General features: G+C 37.8%; 1 protein-coding gene across 4 annotated transcripts in view; it reads left to right on the top strand.

Annotated features, from left to right (window-relative positions):
- Positions 1-19,262, top strand: part of OTUD4 (OTU deubiquitinase 4) — a 33,361-nt gene that overhangs the window by 12,202 nt on the left and 1,897 nt on the right. Inside the window, exons 6-22 of one of the 4 annotated variants that reach the window (XM_075751240.1) lie at positions 1,988-2,060; positions 2,527-2,608; positions 3,417-3,561; positions 5,525-5,582; positions 5,971-6,088; positions 6,322-6,386; positions 7,162-7,262; positions 8,580-8,704; positions 8,821-9,001; positions 9,985-10,150; positions 11,439-11,559; positions 13,563-13,618; positions 14,162-14,320; positions 14,892-15,030; positions 16,085-16,164; positions 16,240-16,354; positions 17,087-17,127. In XM_075751240.1, the coding sequence (XP_075607355.1) occupies positions 1,988-2,060; positions 2,527-2,608; positions 3,417-3,561; positions 5,525-5,582; positions 5,971-6,088; positions 6,322-6,386; positions 7,162-7,262; positions 8,580-8,704; positions 8,821-9,001; positions 9,985-10,150; positions 11,439-11,559; positions 13,563-13,618; positions 14,162-14,320; positions 14,892-15,030; positions 16,085-16,164; positions 16,240-16,354; positions 17,087-17,127 (1,825 nt within the window). Of the gene's footprint in view, positions 1-1,987; positions 2,061-2,526; positions 2,609-3,416; positions 3,562-5,524; positions 5,583-5,970; positions 6,089-6,321; positions 6,387-7,161; positions 7,263-8,579; positions 8,705-8,820; positions 9,002-9,984; positions 10,151-11,438; positions 11,560-13,562; positions 13,619-14,161; positions 14,321-14,891; positions 15,031-16,084; positions 16,355-17,086; positions 17,128-19,262 lie in introns of all 4 variants that reach the window. The other 3 variants (XM_075751238.1, XM_075751239.1, XM_075751241.1) reach the window with 3 other exon arrangements.

Raw genomic sequence — 19,262 nt, 5'->3', positions numbered from 1 at the left:
GCCAGGGTGTAAAGGGACATAACTCAATTTTAAGTCAACAAAATTGCGTACTTGATTACATTGGAGCTGGATGGTTGTGATCTTCTGTTTGTTGTATTTCTGTTGTATCTATTCTCATGAAATAGAAGCAGTTTATTTTGAAGTCATGATACATTGGTATCTAGGATAAAGGAATGCAGAGACCAATCCTGGTTGATAAAAGTATTTTTTAAAATTTCCACTGGAAGCATGAGGAGGCTTGTGTCATAGTTGCAGCTATATGTAGTATTTCACTGCAGAGTTGTTACTGCCATACTTGTTTTGGGAAGACTGGCTTCTATTAAAAAGCCTCTAAATTTAGAGGCTCTCGGAAAGTAGGAATGGTGATGGTGGTAGGGGGAGAGAATTGCTTTCCTTCCTGCGTGCTGGCAGACTGAGGGAAAGCAGAAGTATGAATTTCTGTTCTGTGCCAAGTGGAGAAGTGAAAGAGTTTCAGACTTTTCAAGCATAGGTTATAAAAGCAGTGTGAATAGGTTTGTTTTCATTTTCATTCCTCAGATCTATCACAAGTATAATCTGGTTATCTAGTAAATTTTTCTTGCCTCCCTGAAGCAGGTGGATCTCTGAGCTACGAAATTCTTTTCCTCTCAGAATTGTATTTCTGAGCTGTAGAAAGTTTTGGTGGTGTGGATTTTTTTAATCCAAAAACGCACCTGTGAATGTACTTAATCATTTTGCAAGACTAATAAAACTTGCGTCTGTGAGCAAGGAAGAAGTTGAAGAAATTGAGAAGTTGCTGAGCAAAGAATTCAAAGGGAGGATTATGGATAAAAGAGAGAGAAAATAAGTAGATTTAAGATCATGACAGAGATTGATTATAGCAGAAAAACAAGTAGCAAAGATTGATAGTCTTTCAGTTTTCAGAAAATAAAAAAATCAACTAGTATGTCATGTCAGTATCAGTTGTGGATTTTCCTATGTATGTTACTTTATATTCTAGCTCAACTTTTTATACTTTTAAATCTAACAAGCTAAAAAAAGAACTACTAAGTGTGGAATGTAAATTCTAAATTTGTTTAACTGTAGTTGCACAACCTTTAATTCATGGTATTTTTAATCCTCTTAAATGTAATGAGGTACCCAAACTTAGCTTGCAGTGGTAAAAGTTTTCTAAACTTGTTTTGAAAAACTGTACTAGACCCTTGATGATGAGTATCTGCCAAGACTGCAACAGCACACCATCTGCTGGTTCCGTCCAAGCTTCCCAAAAAGTTTGGTTCTGTTCTCTCAGTTGGAAAAGATTCTTCTTGCTACACATGAAAAAACTGCGACAAGTGATTTTTTTCAGAGGTGCTGGAGGCTTGATTACAATATCTGATCCTCAGGCTATGCCTGCTGATGGTCTGTTGGGCTTTTGGCATGCTCCTTAGCATGTTGTGGCAGCGTGGCCACCGTTTGGGACCAGAAACTTGCGGACCCTTCTGAGCAGAAGAACTTGGTTTGGGAGGCAAGAAGAATTTCTGAGTGCAGGCATGGGCTGTTCTCTTAGCTGGCCTCCACACTCAAAGGGTTCTCACGCACGTGTGGTCAATCTGCTAGTACAGATTGAGCTAAGCCATTGCTTGCCTTCTGGGAACTTATCACTGTTTCCTGTTTCTGTTCATAAAACCAACCTCCTCTTTGTTCAGTTGGGTTTCCAAATAGCAAAGTGTAAGGAATTTCTCTGGGACGGAGGAGCCATCATCCTTCTAAACACAGCTCCAGAAGGCAGTATCTGGAAATTTGTTTTACTTGCCATTGGCTCTGTTCATCTTGTACCAGCACATCTTATTCTACTATATCCTTTCATAAAAGTCAGCCTTTTTTTGACCAGTGATAGTTGTACTCAGTATTCTTTCCCGCTAGATGTTTTCTGTGGTTATGTACATCCTTGAACTTAACTTGAATATTCCATTTTTTTATTGATTGTAATTTTTAAATGAATTCTTAACTGCTACTTTTTTCTCAGGAAAGATTTCATAATATACCGGGAACCAAATGCTGCTCCTTCCCATGTAACTGAAAATGGCTTTTCTGATAAGGTAAAAATAAAAATATGGCTATTGTGAAAGGCTGAATTAAGACTACTTTATAAAAAGCAAGTAGTTTTGTGTGAGTTTTATTATTCAACACAGTGAAATGTTCTGAGAATTTCAGTTTTCTTCTGTACCTATTTAAGGCAGCTATTCTGTTAATACATGTAGCGCTTCTTTTTCAAGAGATGGTCCATATTTGGGGTGTGGTATATCTTCCTAGTAATCTAAAATTCTGTAAAAATCAATGTACAAGTGCTGACTCACATAGCTACCTCCGTCTTAAATTCTTTTTGACTTTGGGTCAAATTCTTTTTGGTTTAAAGGACATCCACTAAACATGATATTGATACTTTGAGATGCTAAGATATATCAAAGCACGTTGGTACGTTAAATTGAATTTAAAAGGTAGTTCTCATACGAAGAAATTAAGTGAGATGCCCAACCTAAAATATCTGTGTGTGTTTTTTAATAGGTATTGTTGTGCTTCTCAAATGGCAACCACTATGATATTGTTTATCCCATAGAGTATTCGGAAAAGGCTGCTCTGTGCCAGTGTAAGTATTATGTTGGTTAGTTAAAAGCATGTATTTTTACTCCAAATCTTAAAATTATCACCATCAAGTTTCAGGAAAAGACTCTGTATGAAAGTTTATTATAGTCATTCTTCAGTAGCTTAGTTTTTCCATTTGAATTGTCAATAACTCTATGATTTTGCGAGAGCGTGAATTCTTACTGTGTCCTGATTCTTGACAAAGCAGGTAAGTCTTCTCCTCTTGATATATCATCTGCCTCTTTGAATCTGGGTGGTCTAATGTAAACAGAAAATGTTGGTGTACTAATTTATAATCTGTTGCATTGTCTTTGGTCAGCATTCTGGTTTTAATTTTTGTATTTCAGACTACGTTAGCAAACTAATTATTTATGTTAAAATTACCCTTGCATGTGTAACTTGTCACAGAAATTAATGGGGGTTGCACATACAAAAAGTAACTGTCTTCATGGGTTGCTGTTTTCTTTACCAGGTCGCAGAAATGCCCAAAGGTCCTAATCAGGTTTGATGGGTCACTGTGACAATCCCTACAAAGATTCTGATTGTTCAGGAAATCTCTGCCTATGTGCAGAGTTACAAGGCTAAGGCCAAATTTGTCTGTCAAGAGACCTGATTTCTACTAGTTTCATGCATATCCATTAAGTCATAGTGGCTGCAGCTAGTTTTGCTTCTAATGCCTGCACTGTTTCAGTTAACATATCAAAATGCTTGCGTGCTTTGAAGTAATTTGAAATGGGTCTGTAATGGTGGTATAAAATCTCATTTACCTTGTAATTGATTTGGCCCTTCCGCCTTCTCCTTCTCTTCCCCAGCTCTGCTGTATGAGTTGCTTTATGAGAAAGTATTTGATACAGATGTAAAGAAAATCATAGCAGAACTTGGTGCTGTTGGTGTGACAGAGGAAAGTAATGGTAGCAGTGAAGTATCTGCTTCAGATTCAGATGACGACAACTACAGGTAAAAGGGATTTAAAAGTTAATGTTAAGATGCCTGTCAGCAATACAAGTTAAATGAGTTTTCTGAATTTCTGATGGGTAGTAGAATCTAACAGTTAAGATTGAAAACCTTTACAAATTACTAAGAAAAGAAACACAAAGAGGTAAGGTTAGAACTATGAAAGAATGAAATGTGTAGTCTTCACTGTACCTGAGGACGGGGTTCTGGTTCCTCTGTTTTTCCCCGCAGTCTAGCTTTGGGTCTCTTTACATAATGGAATATTGCCATTGCAACATGTCCCTCTTCCTGTTTAAAATAGCAGAATCCCCTGGGAGAACTGTCAGAGTGCCAGCGTGTCATGGTAAACTCCATGAGAATTACTTGGCTCGCTCTTACAACTGAATAGAGTTAAAGGAATCTAATCCAACTTATGTCGCTTCCACATCTGGGGGCTGAAATGCCTACTTGAGGTGTAGTTAATGGAGAAATACAGATGTAGCTTGCTCCATTTGGTTACTTGATCTTTATAAAGTGATTATATTTGTGGGTTTGTATTCCTTTTGCTGAACCTGGATGCTCTTAGCTAGCTTTGAGATTTTGACCTACTGATTCCTTTTACACAGTAAATCTTTGCATTTACATATTGGTGGTTTTTCTTCTGTTTAATATTGTTCTTACAACCCTGGCTTGTGTGAAATTCCACTGAAGTCATGGAGATTCTGCTGTATTAGTGCATCATGTCCACTTTTCCCGCTGAACCTCATTAAAGTCCTTTCTGGGGGCTCTGCTGTAGTCTGTGTGGCATATGGCAGAAGAAATTCTTTGAGACTTTGGGAGCTGATTTTTTCCTCAAGCTGAGAACAACAGAAAGGAAGACGATGGAAATCACTACAGAAAGACAACCAAGTTCTGGGAAGGGGATTAGCTTCCTTTCTTGTTTAGAATTTAAAAAACCCAAAAACATAGGGAACACTTCCAATTAAAATACACAGTATTTCTGCCTTGGGGAACAGTTATTGTAGTTAAATGTCAGAGAGTGGAAACCTTTATTCCTTTCTGTTCTTGGAGCTTTCCTGGGCTTCATATGCAGTAGCATTACCCTGTATCTTTGGGATTCGTAAGAAAATACATTGCTAACTTCCATAGCACCTTTGTAAATGAAGGTCATACACTCACTTGAGACTATCAAACTTCACGTTTTTGATTTAAACCATGTGTCTTATGACATAAGAGCTAGTGACCTAGTTAACACAAATTACAACACTTTGCTGTGTTTATAAATTCTTAATATTTTTGCTTGTCTTAAAGTTGACTTCAGCTTGTCTCATTACCTAGTTTTCCAGAAGATCTTTTTCATTTTATAAATGTGAACTTTTCACTTACGTTGTTGTTAAATGTAATAGTTTAGTTTGTTTTTTGGAAAAGTTAATGCTGACAGTTGCCTACCACTGCTGTAGGGGAAAATACTTGGTTTTTACTCTGTGGAAAGTAATTTTCCAGCAGTGTCAGGTATAGAAAATAAGAGTAAATTAGAGTGCCTGATGCCAATCAACTAAAGGAGTGGATTTTGGTTTTGAGGTTTGGGGGTTTTTATGTCTGCTTTTGCTATGTTTTTCCTGTGTGGTTGTAAGAATTTTAGAGGAATTGTTTTTCTGTTGCCTGTCCCGTGTCCTGTTCCCCCCCTCCCCCTTTTTTTTTTTCTTTAAGTGATGGCTAAGTCAGTACACATAAGTAAGACTTTTTGAAACTTGTACTTAGAAACAAAAATTTTATTCCTGTGTCCATAAAGCTAAAAATACAGTTCTTGGTTTAGACTTAGCTTCTTCATTTTAAGAGATTAAGATGTTCTGTGGTATGCTTATTGTGGAAAAATATGTAGAGAGTGCTACTTTCAGTATTTTTATCCACTTCCAAGATGTTTCTTACCTGATTTCCAGGCCTTATTAATACTGTATTACCACAGCTCGCTTCTGTCCTTTTGCAGAAGTAAAGCTACAACAGTTAGTGATATGAATGGATTGAAGTCTCTTTCTGGCAGCAAGGTATTTATATGTTAAGATATATTTTCTTCCTAATAACTTATACTTTTTTCTATATTTTTCAGTGTTTAATGTTCATGAGAGAATCTTGAGTTTCTAGTTTTCCTAACATGTAATATCTTAAAAACTACTTATTTCTTTGAAAAGTAAAGTTTGCTTTTGATGTGCCAAAAGGTGGATAGTGTCCATTTTAATGCTGCTTAGTTCTTAATTTTGTTCTGGTATAGTTAAAAGAACACCACTGAATTATTTTTTTTCAAAGCTCTTTTATACTTTATGTATTTTCAGCTGCTTTATATTTCATTTTAAAGCTTGAGCACTGTGTTGAAAAATGGAACACTGTACATCTTTATGTAGTTGACCATTTAGCACTTTGTTCTGTTTCATACAGCACCTTAAGAGCAATGGGAATCCTACCTTGTTGGTCTTACCTAAAAAAGTCCTTAAATCACTCAATCCATCAGTTTACAGAAATGTTGAATATGATGTTTGGCTCCAATCCAAATGGGGTAAGTAACCAAATACTTAAAAATTCCAGCTTTTGCAAGCTGATAGATAAAGGGAATCACTCTTAAAGAACAGTGATACAAATGGCAGTTTGGGTTTAGGCAGTGGTTTTCCTCGCATGGGTCAGTGTGCAGATTTAGGGCCTGAACTTCTGGTTTGCATTTTTACTGCATCAAGAAAGTAACTCTTTTGGTGTACTTAAACTAACAGTGTGTTACTGCTAATATATTTACAGATCAGCAGAAACAAGATTTTTCTATTGCTGCTGGCATGCAATACTCAGTTGGAGATAAATGTAAAGTAAGTAGTATTGAATTATAGTTCATGGAGTCATTAACGTTTTGCTCAAGATGCCTATTTTCCCTCTTTGTTAACTATTTTGATAAATAATTGCTACTTTCTAAATATTCTTTGCTTGTGTCTTCAGCTGTGCATATGCTCATTATTTAACTTTGGCAGTGTTCATGACTTACAGCATCTATGTAGAAAAGGCATGTAATAGAACATCTGATCAGTGCAATTTTACTGCATTAAAAATTCACAAGGTTAACTTCAAGAGTATATTTCATAAGATGACTGTGGACCTTAACATTAAGTATGCAGATAGGTTTGTGCAGGGTTGCCTCTGTGGTGAGTCCTTGCTCGGTGTTGTAGAGCGCTAGCAGCCTCTATGTGAGAGGTAGGTGCATTTAGGGCAGTTGGTTCAGGCGAAGCTCTGTTCTTCTCTTCTTGGGCTCTGTAAGCTTGCTAGTTATTCCTGTGATGTGCTAATGTGTGGGGTAGGTCCATCTTATAAAACTGTTATCTCCACTGCATCTTTTGCTGGTGGCTGCCCTTGCTTTATCATACTGCTGCATGTAAAGTTTTTGCGTGCATACAGTTGCATGACAAAGAACGAAATTTTAGTGTTTTCTGTCATAGAGGCTTTTCTTTGGAGAGACCAAAACCAACATCATAGTTCCAGGTATTTATGTTCAAGTCTGGAGATAACGATTACCGTTTTGTAAATTTGCTTTGTTCAAATCTCATTACTTTTCAAGTAATTAATTTTTTCTCTTACTCGTTTTCCTTATAGGTGCGCTTAGACCATAATGGGAAATTTTATAATGCCCATATTCAAGAAGTTTGTTCAGAGAATGGGCCAGTTGTTGTGTTTGTAGAAGAGCTTGGAGCAAAGTAAGTGCTTAATCTTTTTTGGAAAAGAGTGCCAAACTGAACCTTGGTAATGGCAGCATGACTTTAGTTCAGAGTTAATTTCAGGCCCTGAAGTGTATCTGCTCCTTTACTTGAAGCAGTACTACCACAAAATTCTTAAGAAAACAAGATACTAAATAAAAAAAGGAAAGAGGGGCTCTGCATTAATTGTCACTTCAGACTTATTTTCTTTACTGCTAAGTAGTCTGGATATTACTTGCAGAGTAAAACAGTAACTACGTTAGTATTAGAATTATATTTAATTTTTTTTTTCCTCACAAGATTCAATCCTAAACAGATTGACACCATCCCAGTTAAGCGTTGCTTGTTGTGCTTAATAATTAGATGTTAGATTTGTGACAAGCTTTTCATATTAAAAGGTCCATCAAAGCAGCTAGCTTCTCTGTTGGTTGAGTAGCTCTGCCTGATTTCATACAGAGTGTGCCAAATTGCTGTTTAGATCAGCATCTTCCTTCCCCTACCTTGGACAAACTTAAGTGTTTAAAGTTGTTGTTGGTTGGCTGTTTTTGTTTGTGGTGGAGGTTTTGGTTGTGTGTGTTGGGTGGGGTTTTTTTTTGGGGGGGTAGGGGCGTGGTTTGAGACATCTTCTTGAGGTCTGCTGTAAGTTCTGTAGTTCTTCTGGGGCAAAAAAAACCCCATAGTTGAGTGTAGTTTGGTAAGACGAAACAATTTCAGTCTAGGTAAATGAGGGAAGGAGAAAGATGCCTGTTGATCTCATGTGATCTCCTTCTGTAAAAAAATAAATAAGTTGTGAGATCTGAAGATGGTCTTGCAGTTTGTTCCCTTTTTAAATTGAGATTTAACCTGATTTGAATGTCTTCCTTTCAGATAAGGTAAACAGTTGCTTGGACATCCTACAGCAACCTCAATTAAAAATGCAGTAATTGCTCTGGGATATAAACCACCAATATAATGTTTTTCAATCTTGACACCTATTGCAGTGTTTCTGATAAGTTTATCTGTTGAGTATATTGCTTTTTCTGATTATTCTCCTCTTCTGTCTGCACTGAAGACGTTAGAATACTCACTTCACAAATGGTTGATTGTTCTTTACTGGCTAAGTTTGTATTAACTTATCAGAGAGAGTTTTATTTAAAAAAAAAAGTTTGTTGTTCTTTTACACATTGCTTGAGTCTAAATATAGAGAACAAAGGACTTCGAATGCAGCGTTCGCAAAAATGGAAAGATCTTTGTGTTAGTAAATGTGTGGTATTGATTTATGCAGGCCCTGATCTGGTCTTTAAGATATTTTTCCCTCCGTAATTCCTTGTTTTGTAGGCATACTGTCTCACTGAAGAGCCTTAAACCTCTTCCGCAGGCCTCTCCTATGGAGGGCTGGAACACTGTGCCAGGGAAGAAGATAAAAAAGTTTTTCCCAACGTGGGGGCAGAATGCTCAGCCTGGTAGGATTATACCTGTCTTTGTGTGGCAGAATCTTATTGTCAGATGTTTTGTCCCAAAAAGCTTAACAAAATTATTAAAAAAAATAAGTAAATCTGTTATAACGTCTTTATCACAGATGCAGATTGCAGAGGGCCAAAGAATCCGAGCAAGTCAATAAAACCCCAGTCAGCACTACCTCCTCGACTTCAGCATACTGTGGGAACCAGGCAGCATCAATTCTTATGTTCTGGACCCCAACCTCATCAGACCTCAACTGAGCAAAAAGCTCCAGGCAGGAATCCTTCCCAAACTATAAGGTAAAACTGCAAGTAATATCTTCCTTATCTTGAACTCTGGCTGAGCTTCTTGGAGCCTGGGTGCCTGCTCCGGATGCTTCCAACATGCTCTTTTGAAATATGTTGCTATTGAATTTGTAAGAAGTGTTCCAAGTCCTTAGGAATACATACAAGGACAGGAAAGATAATTGTGTGGTGTTTTTTTTGTTTGGGTTTTGGTTTTTTTTAAAAACCTTTGTCAAAATTGCTGCCATCGTGATTTTTGGATTCCTTGTGCTGTTGCAGCAGAGTTTTTCATTATTGCCACTCTTTTTCTATCCTGTCTAAAAGACTATTCTGTACTTGGATACAAACCCAAACTCTTCATGGTCTATTCTGTCACTCTTCTGTATTGTAACTCCTTGTGGAATAAAGGGGGCTGGGGTGTCTTTGAGGTCTGCCACATGCGACATTTTAAGGGCATTTTTCTTTCCCTTTTAATCTAAATACATGAGTATCCTAAAAAGTTTAGTTAAGTAATTCAGAAAGCTGAAACAGTGATGTTAATTTTGTGTAGTGATGCTTCAGACATTGAAAATTATAATGCATTTTGCCTTTTGTTTTTCTGTTTACAGAAATCTTCCCCAATTTTCTCTTGTATGTTCATAGGTAGCATGTGGGGGGGTGGTCAGTTCTCAGTTGGCACAGAAATGGATTAGATGACTTGATGTAGAGATTTGTTTTTTAACTATGATCTAACAATTACCATTTGTTACAAAGTCTTTCAAAATTGCATTGAACTGAATAAATAGCGGACAAAATCCGTTCTTTCTCTTCCTTAAATTTTATGCATACGGGTAACTTGCAGTGGGCAGAAAAGGATCTGGTATATGTGGTATCACATAAGCAGGGCTATATAATTATCTTCTTTCTTGCTTCTAAACCATGAGTTTGAATTGTGTTTGATTCTGGTGATAATTGAATTTCTTTGTCAAAGTGGTCCCATTTCATTTTTTCCTTTACAGAAAACCAGACCGGGAGAGAACTGAGGATCTAAACCATAGCAGCAGAGATTGTAACTACTTTGGCCTGTCTCCAGAGGAACGCAGGGAGAAACAGGCTATAGAAGAATCTCGTTCGCTTTATGAGATCCAGCAGAGGGATGAACAAGCTTTTCCTGCTCTTTCCAATGTATGCTTTTTTTCATTGTAATTAATAGTGCATTTTTCATACTTGTCCATGAATCTTTAATTAGCAATTGTTGCTTTGCTGTCCTTGCGTTATGATATGATTCAAAAGTTAAGGATATTTTCTTCATGCTCGCTTTCTTCGTAGAAATATGTGAATCTACAATGTTTTCTGTATTCAAGATGAGACACATACATAGTAGTTTCCCCTGGGAATAATTAATGTCCACCATACACAGCTCGTTAGACATATAAATATGGTAGACACTTGAGCTTCAGAAGCTGTGGGCTTCTTTGTTCATGTTCCTCCTGTCTTCGGAAGGCTTTGCACTCCCTTACAGTTACTCAGATGTTGTATTTTTCTTGTGTGTTGGGATCAAACTGCGAGATGAGGACAGAACTTGATCTGAAGTATAGTTTAATTTAGCTGAGAAACAGCTCAGTAAAATGGCACTGTGGTGCCTGAATTCATATCAGAGCTGACTGGGTGATTGTTTCTGATTTGGTTTACGTAAAGCTCGTTTTATTTATAAGTGACTTTGTAGCCTGAGAACGTACTGGTGTGAGAACTTGCCTGGTGTCATAAGTAATGCAGCTTCTTTCTCAGACTTGCTCTTTTTCTGTTGTGGAGCTGAGCTGGCTTCAGACTTGTCTGTCTGAGGGAAGAATGTAACCATTAGATTTTGAGAGATTATTCTGTCGATGCAATTTTTAAAGAAAGTGAATTGGAGTCTCATTACATCCAGAGAGTGAGCAGATCCTACGGGTAAGGAGCTGCTTGTCTACATACGTTTATTCTAGAGATGTGTGGGGTTTTCTGGATTTAAATCCTAGGGCAAACAGAAACAAGACCCAGGCTGGGAAGAATGAGTAGGTGAAAGATGGGCCTTAAAGCTCTTGCGTTGTGGAAGTGACTTCCTGCCCGATATCTTTCAATTCTTGAGCAGTAATTACTTATATTGGTTTAATCGAGAAGAAACATACAGCTCTTCTGCACTGCAGAGAATAGACTAAGACTGAAACCTAATGGACAGAGGTTGCTCTATTTGAGCTGTGGATAACGGTATGCTGTACTTGCTCACCTGCAGAAGCAGGATGTGATTTTTTAAAGCAGATATTGTCTATGTGAAGCAGATTTTGTTTCATGTGAACTAATGATGTGAATGCTTTCAAAGGACACTTTGCAAAATTTAGCAATGAATGAAAGAGTGGATGAATCTGTCACGTGATGGCAAAAGTGTCATTGGACTTCTTATATAAATTCATATTTCTGCTTTTGTAAACTTCTTTAGAATCAGTCAGTCTGTCAGGCTGCTACACAGACTGTGGATAATTTAAACCAGAAAAAGTTCTCAAATAATGAGAGAAGAAACAGCAAGTGGGCGGCAGAGGTGGAAGAGCAGAAGGATAAAGGTAAAAATAAATGTTTTTTGATCAAAGCTTTTTGGTTGGTTGGTTTTATTACCAGTCTCAGAATTGATTGAAGATGGGGCATTTGTTTGGGCAATGAGGGGAAAATTGTCATAAGTAATAGTGCCAAACTAAGCTAGGCTTAAAGTAGCAAAGGTGTAGTTGGGGAAGAGATTACATGTTTTCCTGCTTTGTGAATGTGGCTGAAAGAGCAAGCTCCTTGCTGGATTTTTGTAGTAAATGAGAAGAGGAATGAGAGAAATGAAAAGACTATCAGAGCTACGCTAAATTAGATCCTGTTGAAATTCTAGTGAGTGTGGCATAAAGTGCCAGTGGGAGGAGTATTAAGAATGCTTACTGGAGTCAGCTGAGAGAAAAGCAGGTGAAAGTATTCAATATGGCATGGTTAAGAATTAACATACAGTGGTATGGAAAGAGGGGAGAAGATGGTTATACAGAAGAGTTGAACACCCCCCCCCCCCCCATTTACAGTAGAAAGAGCTGTCACATAGTGAAATTTTGTTTAGGTTTCCAATTTGTTCTAACACTCTTTAGCTTCTCTTCATTGGCTCTTAAGCTTTGCATCTTCTGTGAGAAAGTGTAATGTGGCAGTAATAGATGAAAGCTGTAGCTGTGAGGAGGTAGTAAATCTTTGCTAAATGCAACCAATAATTTTTTTTTATTATTTTTATTTTTTGTCCTGTCAGCTTTGCCATAACCAGATTTGGTCTTGGCTTCTTCCACTTTTTTTTTTTCCCCAACTAAATAAAATCACACACTTTAGCTTCCTCTTAAAAGCTGTTCCTTCCCTCTGGTTTTTTTTTTTAATTTTTTTTTTCTTCCCTTATCTCTGGTGACAGCAGAGGCATTGCTGATTTATATTTATGGTACACTTAGTCCCTCTTACAACACGTAATGCCTTCTTCAATAGTCTCACAAGGACTGCTGCTACCTATTTTTCATTCCCCAAACATCTGAAAACTTATTTCATTTGAAAACTTGTTTTATCAGCAATGCCAAAAAGAATATCGATGTAGAGAAAGCTCTTTACTATAGTGTCATGATAGATTTTGCTGAAGTGCATGGCATGTGCACCTTTCCCTGGGTTTGGTGATGCTCTGGCTTGCGTTGCCTCTTCTGAAACTAGGTTAAAAATCCTATGGGAATAAACTGTACTTCATTCTGAGTATTTTGAGATTCCTATTGGTGTTTGGGGAATTGGCAGTAATTCTCATAATCAATATTGTTTTAGTTTACATTGTCTAGTTGTGATGGTGCATATACTAAACTTTTAAAAAGTACATATCTATTTAGCGGTTACTATTAAACTTATGTGCGTGAATTTGATTGACAGGCAGTGGTAACCAGATTTGAACATAAGCTAGAATGTGAAGAACTTGTGCAGATCTTATTATATGAAGATTATGCCATGATTGTTTTCAACACTTTCTCCCCCGCCAAGTGTTTGCTGGTGCTCAAGAAATTAAATTTTCTGCATCAGTCTGAAAACCGTCTAGATCTCTTGAAACATTGAAACCTTCTAAATTGATCTATCTCTTAGTGGGAAGTAGACAAGACTTTAAGCTTCTGTTACCTTAACACTTGAATATGGAAGTGCAGATGAAAACATTTTCACTTTGATTAAAGTACAAACATTTCTTTTTCACTTGGAGGGATTTAGGGTGAATGATATGTGTTTAAAGAGACAGCTACATTTCTTTCCTGCTTCCCTCAAGCATCACCAAAATGGTTAACAAACATCAGTAAAGAACTCCTGTAGAGCTTTGAAAACCCAGGTTGAAGTAGTTGCTCTGTTACTGCCCTAACTGTTTATTTTAGGATGCTTTGATAAAAATTGAAGCTTAAGTTGTCTGAAGTAATATGTGCTGAGGTAGGTTTTGTTTTGAAGGTTTAAGTTTGGAAAGACAAACTTGTAACTGGCTTAAGTTGTGATAGCCATAAGTGGTGTAATGGTTCATTTACTAGGTTATGTCTTGGTGTTACAGAGTCAAATTCCAGGCAGATCCACTTAAGTCAGAAGCTTGAGCCAAATTCATCTGAGGTAATCTTAAAGAAAAGACCAAATTTTTTTTTAATGTTACTGCTTCTCTGATACATGATTAGGAGAGCAATAGCTGCCTTTAGCAGATTGCTGCTGCTGCTTTACAGCTTTTAGTAAAACATTTCTAAGGTTGGAGGCTTGTATTGCTGTCAGCTTTCCTCAGCCCCTGTAACCCATCCTTATAGTCTTCCTCTGCAATCTGAGTTCTCAAATCTGGGCTATTGAGAGCACTTATGAATCTGGATTTGTAATTGCTTAGTACAGTCTGTACTTTCAGTATAATGGGACCACAGAAGATTTGATGTTTACTAATAGCTGCTGTGCTAACAGACCATGATCTCTGAAGCTTAGTGAAGATTTGTGGCCTCTTGTTGCCTTTTAACCTTTGCTGTCCTTTCAATGAGCAAAATGTTCCACTAGTATAATAGTGATTGGGTGCTTAGTCCACTTTATATGTAGTGTGGTTGAATATTTTTGAATGCCTCTCTGAAAAATAAATCTTACGATTAGACTAGCTGTGTCTTGTTTCTAACTTTGCTTTAGAAGAATAGTCAAGATGAGAGTTATCCAAAAGCTTCGTCTCCCTTGGAACAAGTGAAAACAGATTCTCCCATTCTTGCTGAGCAAGTAAGGAATGTTTGTTTGATTTCAAAGTTTTCCAGTCAGGACACTTCAGACAAAGGGGAGCTTCATCACAGCCACGTACGTATTATAATACTGGCTTTCAATTACGTAGTCATTTCTATGGTGATAGTGCTAAAATGTCATATTTATAGTTAGGAATCTGTAATGTGCAACATAAAGAATGTCAGAAGGACAACCCTTGATAGAAAAGTAAAAGTATATCCTTTCTCTTCTGAGACAGGGGTTATTTCATGTTTTTCTGCTAAGACAACCATGCTTTTCACTTTAAATTCTTCAGCTTTGCTTTTTCAGGTTTCTCCAAGGTTATCAGTAATTGTTCGTGAGGGTGGCTTTTTTTGGATGGGAGAGACAAAATCTAATGCTTGTGGAGGTGGTTATACCACTAATGGCTCTCTGTGGTTCAGGCACCTTCTGGGTAGAGCTCAGTGCAGTTTTTCACACAGTGATGTAATGTATCTCAGATCTCTCTTATGTATACAGCCTGATATGTTACTAGTAAATATTTTGCTATGGTGGTGGTCTGGTTAATAGTAAGTCATCAAGCCTTTTTTGGTAGAAGTCAGACACATTAGGGGTCACCAACAATGGTGATTTAGAATAATTTCATGTGATCTCTTTGTTTTTACAGAACGTGTCAGAATGCTTACCAAGCATAACTCCGACACCCTCACCAGTCTTTTCTGAGGTGCATTTACCTCCAACAGTGCCTTCTGTACCAGCCATTGTGCCAGCTTGGCCAAGTGAGCCAACAACCTATGGACCAGCAGGTTTGAAGAAATATTAACATAAATCAGAAACTACTAACCCTGAAAAGTACTTTTACTGTGGTGCTAAATTGAAGGTGCCTCCAGGAGACACTGTTCCATATAACTTCCCATTCCAAAGACAGTCATTTATAGGAATATAGTTTCTCCCTGCTGGAAGCTAGTGAGAGTTCTAGTAGGTCTTTGATTGCCCATCTGTATAGTTTGCTTTATTCCCTACCTGAAGGTGGAAGAGGGATGATGCATACTCAGCTCTGGTTTTCTCCTGAGTGGAATAGCATTGAGTTTTGAGGGGGCTTATTTTGAGGATCTGCTTAAGGTATAACACACTGTCAGCATGTTGAAGCTTGATACATTTGTGTTCTTTGTCCCATGGAATAAGCTCCTTGTTTCACTAAGGACTCAGCTTGGGTCTGGCATGTCTGAAACTGATGAGATCCATTTGGACCTAAGCTGCGAAGCCAGTATAAAGGTTTTTCTGTGCTGTGCGTATCTTATGGTACGTGGAATTGGTTTAGATTCAGTATTGCTCACTAGATCAGGTGCTGTATTTTCTCTCCCACTGTTGTGTTTCTGTACAAGAACTAGCTTTCAAATCAGCATGCTATGTTCACATGATATGGTAACAGTCCTGTCATACTTGGCCCCATCTGTGACAGAAGACACATAGCCCAGTTATTCTGAGCTGAGATTCAGTAAATGACTAGTCAGAATGAGAGCTGTGGAGATTCACATATATGTTTCAGGTCCCTCCCCCTTTTTTCCCCTTCCTGTCTTCTGGTATTCATAATTTTAAAAATAAATACGGGGAGAGTTTAGCTATTTCTGGAAAGCTTAACTGTTTCACTCTTTCTGAAAACTGTTCTCTGTATTTAGCTGAATCTTCTTTTGTTTGTAAATTCCCTACTCAAGAATTTCCTCCTATGTCTTCCTGAATACCATTTTTTTCTTTTTTTTTTTTCTTCTGTCTTTTGAAACTTGCTTCCCTGCTGTAATTTTCTTTTGTGATTGTATAGTTGAGATAATGTATATATTTTATTTTTTTTTCCACCCATAGGTATTCCAGCCCAAATACCTGCTTCTTCATTGATGCCAGCCCCAGCAACGGGACCTGACTCTATTGTATCACAGGCTCAGGTAACATCTGCTCCAGTTGCTGGAGTTCCCGTGTCGCTACAAGCAGTTAACCAGCCTTTAATGCCTTTGCCTCAGACTCTGAATCCTTATCAGGATCCACTATACCCTGGATTCCCTTTTAGTGAAAAGGGAGAAAGAGCCATTGCACCCTCTTACTCCCTGTGCAATACTGGGGAAGACTTACCTAAAGGTGAGAAGCTAGGAGGAGGTCTGGATTTTATACCGTTTTTCCACATAGGTTTTGTTTTCTTAAAATGTAGATAAAGAGCAATTATTTGGTCCTGTTGTTAGTTTGTGTCAAAGGATCTAATTGCTGTCATTCCATGATTTAAGGTGTGGGAGGGAATATTGAGTAGAGTTGTAACTCTTTAGTTTGTGTTGCTAACATAGTGATTATTTTAAGTGGTTACGCCTGGAAATCTGATACGATCATTTTGTGGTTCATAGCTCGACCCACCATAACTTGAGGTTTTGTGAATGTAAAGGATTTCCTTTGGAGAACTGCTTCTTTTTACAGTAACAGGTTTTCTCTTGTAATCAAAAGCTTGGAAGTTGTTGAACATTTCCTTACTGGTCTGGGAAAATGCAGATTTTGGCATAGTACAAATATGGAATATGCCCATAAAGAACATCTCATGTCTGCACAGTGGTGGTTGTTTACTGAAGTGTTTCTTTAAAAACTAAAAGTTCAGTTCCACAGACTGTTAAAACTGAAATTTAAACTGCCATTGTGTTCTAGATATCTTACTATGGCAAAAAAACCCCCACCCCAAATCAGACAGTCATGTGAGCAGCAAGTTACTACCAGTGTTTCTCCACTGAATTGCTTCTTTGTGCAAGGACTAATTTTTGGATCAGATGAAGTATAATATTTTGGGTCTTCATAGATCTTTTTCTGTTGTTTTTTTTGTTTTTTTCCTAGATAAGAATATTCTTAGATTTTTCTTCAATCTTGGTGTGAAGGTAACTTTTTAAACTTACTTATGTTTCTGTGTTATACCATAAAATCTGCTTGTATTTGGTAGTACTTAGAGCACAGAAGTTTGGTTGCTGTAGTTGTGCACTTCAAGTTCATCTTTAAATTTGAAATACTTTCTTATTTTGTCTTCTATTAACGAGGATCCCAAAAGTAGTCCCCATTGCTGTTCAAGTCAACAGAAATAAATTATATCTCAACAGTGATAGGGAGAACTATTGGCTTCCAACTGTGGCTACACAGTCAACAGATTGTGCTTTACAAATTCAGAGGTAAACCATTGAGAGTTTGAAGATACATTCTTTTGGAAGCAGTGTATAGTAAAAGAGAAAAGCCCCTTGAACTTGGACTGTGTCTGTGTACTGGCAAAGCCGTGGCAGTACAAATACCTAGTGTTTCTTTCCCTCTGGACACTCCCTTAAGTAACAGGCATGTCTGTCCTTTCTGCTCAGGTTAAGGACAACAATATTTTACTTTTAACCTTCTAAGTAATTATAATTAGTGGTTTATGTGTATATGTGGTGTAAATCTGTGTGTGTGGTTGGGGAAGAGGCTCATCTCAAAGGGCAACGTTTTCCATTTCTTGGTAAGGACTAGTTGTTTGCTTCTTTTTTTATCTGCAGAAGGGAGACAATGTTCCTTTTTTTAGCTTCTCTTACTCCTTCTGTCAGGCAAACTACTTTGGAAAAGGTGCTGAGAACTCTTAGGTTTATTCCATGTGACTTTGGCCATAAGTAATGATTTTCTTTGGTGTCTCTGCATGGAAAGAGGTAATATTCAGCACAACTTAGACAGTAAATTTAGATTTGATAACTGTGTGCTTAATGGAAGTCTCTTTGCTTAATAGAAGACCTGTAAGTCATTAGCAAATGTCACTGCAATATATTTACACAGCTTTTGTTTCATAAGCCTACGCGTATTTGGGACTCTCCTTGCTGGTACGTGTATTATTTAGGAGATAGTCTGTCATTTCGATGCTTCAGCACCATCTGCTGGTCAAAGTACCATGTTCTAGTAGTTGCACTCCTCAGCTGGTGACCAAACACTGTGGTGGTAGACCTGGGAACTGCTTTCTGCATTACCCTGTCCCAGATCCTGCTGGGCTGTTACCCATACCCTTCCAGCTGCTTGGTCAGAGTGAACCCACTAGTTCCCATTGAGAGGAGGTCTGAGTAGGCTTCCGGGGGTCGTTTGCTCTGAAGACTGCTTCTACAGATGGTACAGATAAGATCGTGCCAGGTTTTGGGCTCTGCCCTTTACCTATTCCAATGTTTTCCTAGACAGGCCTCCAGCAGCCTTGCCTGGTGTTCTGTATGGCCTGAAGTAGGTATATTTGGCGCATTGTATTGTAAAAACATCCTACAATGTTGCTCTTGGGCCAGTTGCTATGTGCCATGGTACAAACACAAAGCCTGCGTTTATAAATTCTAACTCTGAGCAATTGTAACTGTAAGCCACTATGTGGCAGTTAATTAACATGGAAGTAGAGGAAAGGGAAGGGGTTGCTGCCTGAGGGGGATGACTTCAGTGTTGTGAACGTAGCTGGAGTTCACTCAGGCACAGAAATGGTCATTGCTGGAAATGGTACGTGTCTGTTGTGTGACTCCCACCAGCACCTGGAAAGTGTCTTGTATATTCTAATGAAACCTATCCTTCTAGTTTATGAAAGGGCATCTGAGAAAGCTGATCTCTGGGTTGTGTGAATATATATGGGTTTCAGTCTTTACAAATTGTCCTTGGGGCAATGATCTAACTTCGAGTCTTGGTGTAGCCTGTTGTCATCTGGTTTTCTGTCTGCTTGTTTGGGGGTTTTTTTTAGGGAAAATGTATGTGTGGTAAGACTTCTTGTTGCTTTGATTGTTAGCCCTTAGAATTTTGAAAAGTGAGCTAGTAGGGCAAATGGCTGATTAATAATTGTGATTCTGGAAAACAAAATTGAAATGTCTGTCTTCAAATGCATAGCTAAAGCTTGACTTCATAGTATCATGTGTTTAACTTAGCTATATAGAAATGATATTACCAAGGTTTCTTACTAGTCATAACTGCCCATTTCAACTGCATTTAGAAGGAAAACAAAAAAATTAGAACATCATCCTGGAGCCCTGGATATTCTTTAGAATTG

The sequence above is a fragment of the Balearica regulorum genome, chromosome 4 (assembly GCF_011004875.1).
Source record: "Balearica regulorum gibbericeps isolate bBalReg1 chromosome 4, bBalReg1.pri, whole genome shotgun sequence".
Classification (NCBI taxonomy): Eukaryota; Metazoa; Chordata; class Aves; order Gruiformes; family Gruidae; genus Balearica; species Balearica regulorum.
Note: the sequence above shows the minus strand (reverse complement) of the source record. Positions and strands in the feature narration are given on the sequence as shown.